The following is an 8,038-nucleotide window of genomic DNA, read 5'->3' as shown; positions in this document are numbered from 1 at the left end:
TTGACAATGAATTCTATAAGCAATTTGACTTTGACTCTCAATTTAACACAAATTTGGCATAAGAACTCTGCTAGTTCTTATATGTTAAGGTTCTATAATGTATATGTGCATGCTTTATCCATGTTTTCATATGAATATTTTAAATTTCCCTATATATTTTAATTTTCCCTATTTTTATATAGCCGTCCCCTTTGCTGTACCCTAGCCATCCCCAAAATTGGCAAAAAAAATCCCCGTCCCAGAAACGCATACCCCCGTCCCCTGCCGTCCCCATCTCGGAAACTCGGGGTAACATAGATAATTTGTAAACACACTCATGAATAACATTTCCTTGTCCATAGCCCTCAAAAGAATAATAATGCCCCATCACACAGTTCCTTTTTTGTTGTATAGAAAAGGTTATCCACTTCCCTTCCCTGCATTCCATTCAAGAACCCAATAAAGTTGTTATTAAAATAGCAAGATATCAACAGCAATTGAAAATATACAATCCAAACCAAGCCTTACCAATCTAAAATATATGCCTAAAGGCCAATGTGAGGTAATGCTGAGATGAACCAATCTAAAACAAAATCCCAAGGATGCATCTAAAATAGTCCTAAGGGATACGAGATATCTCAATGTTAGACTACCAAAGGATGGGAAAACGCGGAGAACCCATATTTGAAGATATTTATACTTTAAATCCCAGCAATAAAATCTTCCCACAAATTACTTTGACACCTAACAATAGATTTTGAAATAAGCTTTGCAATGAGCAGAAACATTAATTAAAGGCCACTGGTTCACCATCAACAATCAAAGATCACTGCTTTCATTGTTACATCTCTGCTTTCATCACTAGCTTAAGTCCAGATATCAGGCTGTCTATGATCCATATTGCACCAACAGAGTAACAATAATGAGGCAATATTGAAGTTAAACTGGTCATGCTTTCACTATAGCCATCCTCACATGAAAACAGTTATTGAAAGCTCAGTCTTTTATAGTATTTTGAACAAAATGTCCACAAAAATTTCAAGAGGGCATAGCTTCGAGGAGGAGGTCCACATTGAGGGCTATGTGATGACAGTTGATGCATAGCAAAGCATGCAGAAATTTAGGACAACTTATCCATCTGCTTCTTGCAGAAGACTTCTGCAATTGGAAATTACTTTCTGTGGTAACTTAGGTATAGAATGCACCTATTTTCAGGTCCCTGAAATCACATCGAAAGAGAGAAGAAGAAAAAAAGAGGAATATTTTTTTCTCAAGGGATCTCAGTGTGCTAACATGATTATGTTTAATACCTCAAAGTTTAATGCGTTATTATTGCTTTATAAAAAACTACTATTGGTCTGACCAAAACAGATTCTTTTTGGCAGTGAATATACCAAAATATTATGTCCATACAATTGAACTTATTGCTTTCAAAAAAAATACTAATTTTAAAGATTACTTGCTAACTATGACAACAAAGGAACTTATTATTTATAATTGAAAGTCTGAATGTGTTTATATCCTTATTGAATGATGTAAAGATGAATGGATAAAATCGGTTGAATAATATCAATATGCTTAAGTAGTAATTAACAGAGAAATAAAGGGAAGAAACCTCAGAAATCAATACGTTTGGAATTATGCTATCCTCCAATTTACAAACCACTTTCCATAGTGTGCTAATAATCTCCATAACAAATGACAATCAAATGATAGCAAAGAAGCACAAGAATTGGTTCAGTAAAATGTCAAATACTGACAACTTGCAATCCCCTTCTCATAGTGTGCAAATATCCTAAGGAACAAATAGCCACAAAGTACAAGAATTGATTCAGTAATATGTCAAATGCTGACAATTTACAATCCCCTTCTCATGGTGTGCAAAAACCCTAAGGAACATATGATAGCAACAAAGTACAGAATTGATACAGTAACATGTCAAATGCTGACAAATACATAATTTGCAATTCTCCTAAATAGTATTTTAGAGAAAACAACTCCATCATCAAGCATAACAGATATCGTGTTCAATAAGAAAATTAAACTTTTCAAAATAACCTTTTTTTGTAGTTTACCTATTTTTGGCCCACCACACTGATCTATTATTCATAGGCCCATTTTAATTAATTTTCAGTTTGTACTGGTGAAACTCAGGATCAAAACTCCTTGATATTTAGTCATGGATATGTATAAACTAAGCAACAGTCCTAGTTACCTGCAATATGTGCATGCCCCAAGGAGAGGGAAGGACCTACTGAAACACAGTTCTGCTCCTTATAACCATATAAATGAACCTCTACTCTGGCCTTTAAAACATTATGCTTAAGCAGGGTCTTGTCTCTTAACTAAATATGGTGCACAAGATTTTCCTGTCATACCATGCAAGCCCGTCACTTTTTCCCCATGAATTTTATTAACATTGGCAGCCCATATCATGGACAAACACCATAGTGTGTTAGTTTATACAAAGTCAATTTTGTTGTCACAAAATTATCCTCACCAATAGAAAAGATACGTGTTATTAGCTAGAGAAACTGTGATAAAAGTAGAACCCCATTTACAAAGTCCCGTGGCAGGCTTCCAATGTGCACCGATAAGTAACATGGATGGGGATACATACAGTATCCAGTAGGCTACAAGTAGTTTAAGAAAAACTTAGATTTGAAATGTGTCAACAGCATGACATGTGGATGCAAAGTCATTTTTTCTCTTAGAAGCTTTGCCACAACAATGAGAATGATAAGATTTCATGAGCCAGAAAGACTTTAAAAACAGCTACGACAAATTTTTACAATCCTTACATTCAATGTGGATGGGACAAACCATATATAAAAATATATGTAAGAGAACCACAGTTTACAAATTTTAGAAAACTAAATACTCCAGCCAAAAGCTCTCAAAATATGTGCACAAGATTAGGGTATGAGCGAGAAGACAGGTATTCTCTTTGTAATAGGAATGTTGTTTTTTCATTTCTTTTCTAAGATTCTTTTTATTTGTTACTTTTTCAAATTTTTGTAGTATATAACTTAGATATTCAGACCAGCCATATCCAGTAAATCTTGACTTTAATTGGTTGTATCAAAATCAAATTATGACAGGTGGATTGTACTCCAAAAGCGTTTGTATCTGCCTCCACACTGGATATCCAGTATTAAAGAACACATTCAAGCCAAAGGCAAAGACCATGGCAATATTTGGGAATAAAATATCACTATATCATTAAAACTGACAGGGAGAGCTATAATTATAAGATGAAATTGATAACATCTTACAATTGAATGTCTATTAGCAATGTCATAAAGATTCACAAAAATGTAAAAATCTGTTGTTCCTATGGTATGAAGCAAATTGAAAACGCTATTCCCAAGCTGATTGCAACCTCTATTATGAAAACTTCTTTTGAGGAAACTCCACACATGTAAGAGTAAAGAACTCATTACAAAAAAATTTGATATAAATACATTTGTAATCAAAAAATAAGGTGTATATCTTTAACAGAATGAAACAGAAAGTGAACCACTGAGCCACCTCTATTATGAAGTGAATAAATTTGTCATACGAGGTTGCAACAAAACTAACCTTCTGAACTTGTTTTACTCAAAAAAAGGAAACCTTCCAAATCCAGAAGGGATTTTCCTGATGCTAAACTTTCCCTGTAGTAAAACTTTTGTCTCCTATTGATAAATTATGAACGTTAATTGAAATCCTAAGAAAGATTTACCTGTCGGTATCATGAGTTGTATAAACTTGACATCCAACCAACCAATCTCTACTAAGTCATTCAGCGGAAAGAAGTACCAGGCCATTTACCTGAAAAAGTTAACACAAACCAAAAACAAGAATACCTCTGCAACAGCAAAACTGATCATTCAAGTTTCATCATATCTCACAATAGTTTTCAATCATCTCTAAGAATTGCCTTCAAAAATTTATCATAAGAATGAAAAAGTTTATTACAAAAATTAAGAATAGAATTAAAGCAACAATCTTGGGACATTCACATACAAACAAGCTAAATTTGAGAACCTGAAGCTAGCCATTCTAGAGGGTCAATCTGTCCTCCAATCCTTATGCTGGTCATTGTTAATTTATTTGTGTGCCCATCTATTTTGTTTTAATCAGCTGGGATTAGACAGTCTCAATCAATCATTAAACAATTAATCAAGGACAACGGACTCAAATTGGACAGCAATATTCTCATTATTAATTATTCCAATAGGAACCTTGCCATCTTGTAACATACTCCGGAGGTGACTTCCTTCTGTAAGTATACTGTTGTCGCTACGTTATATATTCCAATGCCCTAATCAAAAGTGTAAAAATGTGTACAAGAAAAATGCTTTTAAATCCAACATGATTCAGACCTCAGGGGGGATGTTCTTGCTCCATTGGAAAAGATGACTCTATATGTGGGCAAGGACCACTACATATACTCATATCAGACTTTTGTAACAGAACTGATTATTTGTTATCCTTCTGTAACCAATATTGACCTAGTCATTGTTTCTTGATATAATTCACAAAACAATCCCAATAGTCTATCATTTTATCAACATGATCAAGTAAACCGCTTTCCATCTCTGGTGATAGACTACGCCAATAAATTTATCTTGTCTCAATATCTAATATAATCCCAGTGCACTTCTTGAAGAAGAAGTTGGAGGTCTGATCCTGGGACCCCCAATACCATTCCTCCGGCTGCTCCTACATGGCGTAAGATAGAATCTCAGCAGCCCATTGTCAACATTCGTGGGAGAATAATGAATACTCCGACTCCGATCCAGTATCATCTCCTCCCTTCTTTTCATCTGCCAACTACTACTCTTGTTCCTCTGTGCATTGCTGTTGCTGTTGCTCCTGTGGATGGTATTGCCATTGCTTCCAGCTTGTTTATTGCTCAAGTTATTAATATACCAACTCCTGGTACTAATGCTGCTATTGCTGAAGAAATCCCCTTTACTCAAAGCCCTTCTTCCCTCCCTATCCCACGAATCAGAATGGCAACCTTCAACATCTCCTCCTCCTCCCTCATATCCACCTTCATATTTGCTACCACCATGCTTCTGAATGAACCCCCACATGGGACTAGTTATTGTCCTGCTCCAGGCCTTGCTCCATCTATGAGATTTTGAGACTTGTTTTGGATCATCCGAGGGGTTATGGAAATTTTCTGAGCACTTTTCCCTGTTAGTCTTGTCCATGTCTGTCTCCACAGCCGTGGGCTTACAGTTGTCATCATCTAATGCAGCAGGTGACACCTTAGTGGTATTATTCCTGGTCTCTATGGTCTGCACAAACTTTTTCTCATCAGTCAATCCATTAGACTTCTCTACCACATTCTTCTTTCTCCTCCGAGATAGAGATGTATCTGAGTAATACTCTTTGGCCTCCAATGACCCGCCTGGCTGACTCTCATCCTCACCGTCATGAAACTTGATGGACTCTACTAAAACTTGGTTTTTTGTGCAGCCAATGGAAGCAACAGCAGGAGCAGATTCTTCATTCACACCAATAACCGAAGAAGCCACAAATTTCCCAAGCAATACCCCATCCCAAGAAGCCCTGGGCTCTTCCCATGAATGCCTCGAATCCTCCCAAGAAGTCCTACCCATGTCGATAGAAAACCTTGGGTCGTCATCACAGGAAGGCCTCGCCTCATCAAGTATTTCGGACCTGGTTTCCCGGGTCTGTGGATTCTTTGAATGATGTTGTTTATGGCGGTGTCTTCTCTTCCATTTCTGTATTCTTTTCAAGACTATAGATGTCAGCCAAAATGATCTTGTTTTCTCCTTAGAATCGCCACATTCACTGGGATTTGGGTTCGGGGCCTTCTTCTTGGTTTCATCAATGTTCTGATTATTCTCCGTGACTTGCATCCGAAATCTATTCTGTGTATCAAGATCTATGTGGGACTTTATTGTTCTACTGGAAGGATTGGCAGAGCTCTCACCTGTTTCAAAACTCTCATAAATCAATCTACTAGGAGGTTCGGGTTCGGGCTCAGGTACCTGCTGCTGCTTCATATATCCGACTTCAATCTCTGGTTCCTTTACCACAGATGCCCAACCATTTATCTCCATTGAACTGGGTCCTTCCTCAGCTGGGTATCCCTGGCTCTGGTTGTGACTTTGATTGTCATCCTCATCTATCTGAAACAATGCCCACAGTGTATTTCTAACTCGAATGTCACAGGACTTCCTCTTGGGCTCCAGCGAACTGCCCTCGTCAATCTTAGCCCTGGCCTGTGCCCTCCCTTCTGAGAAAGACTTGCTCCTCCTCAGCTGAGAAGGTCCATTTGAAGTCGAGGCCTCAGACGCAACGATCATCTTCTTTTTCTGAGCATTGTTCTTGGCCTCTGTGACGATGGGCTTCTTAGCAGTTGCTTTCCCATCTGGGACAGGGAAGGCTTTTGCATGGCGGTCTGCTGGATCGACACAGGCCAAACGTTCTCTCAAACATGCTGCACAGACTCCTACCACAAACTCCCGTGGATGCCTCTGGCACCTCACAGCAGCACGGTTCTCTAAATTCATTTGTGCAAAAGCAGAATCATTCACTCCATTGAAATGCAATGAAACATTTATCTACTTTATACTTCCTTTACAAACTTACAATGCTAGAAGAAGAAAATCCAGCTCAACTCACAGCACAAAGACCAAATAAAATCTAGATCTCTGTACCCCACCTTGCTCCTCGCAGACTTCAATCCTGCTTCACTCTATACTACATCACATACTGAAATTCATCCCAGTCCATACCAATGCCTCAAAAATCCATTCCCATGATTGTGGCATACCTCAGAACTCCAATCACAGAGGCACCCACAACCCAGAACCCAAAGGCCTGAACTCTGCACCACAGTCTCCTCTTCTCCCAATGCACATTCTAATCTCCCCTTCAATCTACACTTCACAGCTTGAAATTCATCTGTCTATACCAATGCCACCAGTCACTCATTGCAATGACAATCCCAGTGACAGACACCCACATCAGAAAAACCTCCCTGAAATCCAATAATATATATCTCCCTCTTTTCAACAATTGAACTTGTAACAAACAATCTCTCTAACTACAGCTTTTTATTCTCCTTTCCAATCAAGTCCTATATTAAAACAAACAATCTCATTGATTAGCCCTGTAGTCAATCAAACTTCTCTACCACAACCGCCACCGTCATCCCCCAAAAGAAAAAACACAATTCACATCAAACGACAATGCCCCTATCAGCAAATCAGGCATCCCCAACAAGGTCACCATCACACAACAGCAACTCCACTATCACCATCACACACACACCCCTAAGGAATCACTCCCCAACAGTAAAAGACTAGCTAGCCCACAACACGCCCACTGGCACTCAAACAGGAAAACAACCTATTCTTTACTCATCAAAGGATCATGCAAGATAAACTAGATCCCTTCCGTTTGCATTATCTGTCCAGGCATTTACTGAATTCGTGCTTACGTTTCTTTGCATTTTTTAAAATTTAAGCAAAACCCAAATTGCAGACTGGGCAGTCAATCCTCGGATTCTTGGATCAAATCACATCTCCATGATGTCCCATCCATTGATTACCCCTGCATTGCCTAGGGAGCCGTTACCCACTACATACTATTTTACACCCAATATTATTATTGCAACTGACCCCATCCTACATATTCACCAAACCATTTAATCCACTTACTCCAGTAGTTTTGCAAATTCAGTAGGAGGAGTTTTATTTACAAAAATTTATGGTACAATCTCACTGGGAAGTGAAACTATTTAGAGGAATTTGAACCTTACTGATATGATTTAGTTTATTTTCTATTTTTTCACATTTAATTAATAAAATATATTTATTCTATATTATATTAAATTCATGAATAAAATATAAAACAATAATAACAGCTTTTATGGATCAGCAGGTGTATTAAAATGTTTATCCCATTTTGATGACGGGTATGAAATTTGAATATCAAATGTTTAACTAATTTTGATGATACATCATAAAATTTGATTTTAAACATTGATTTAAATAACAATCTACACAATCAATTCTAAAAAAAATACTAA

The 8,038-nt window shown here is 37.5% G+C and overlaps 1 protein-coding gene across 1 annotated transcript; it reads right to left on the bottom strand.

Annotated features, from left to right (window-relative positions):
* Positions 1-4,110: 4,110 nt before the first annotated feature.
* Positions 4,111-7,622, bottom strand: LOC131071764 (protein OCTOPUS). Its single transcript, XM_058007715.2, has one exon. It carries the CDS (start codon positions 6,513-6,515, stop codon positions 4,605-4,607), a length of 1,911 nt encoding a protein of 636 aa, XP_057863698.2. The 5' UTR covers positions 6,516-7,622; the 3' UTR covers positions 4,111-4,604.
* Between the last annotated feature and the right edge of the window lie 416 nt (positions 7,623-8,038).

This window comes from Cryptomeria japonica, chromosome 8 (genome assembly GCF_030272615.1).
Source record: "Cryptomeria japonica chromosome 8, Sugi_1.0, whole genome shotgun sequence".
NCBI lineage: Eukaryota > Viridiplantae > Streptophyta > Pinopsida > Cupressales > Cupressaceae > Cryptomeria > Cryptomeria japonica.
Note: the sequence above shows the minus strand (reverse complement) of the source record. Positions and strands in the feature narration are given on the sequence as shown.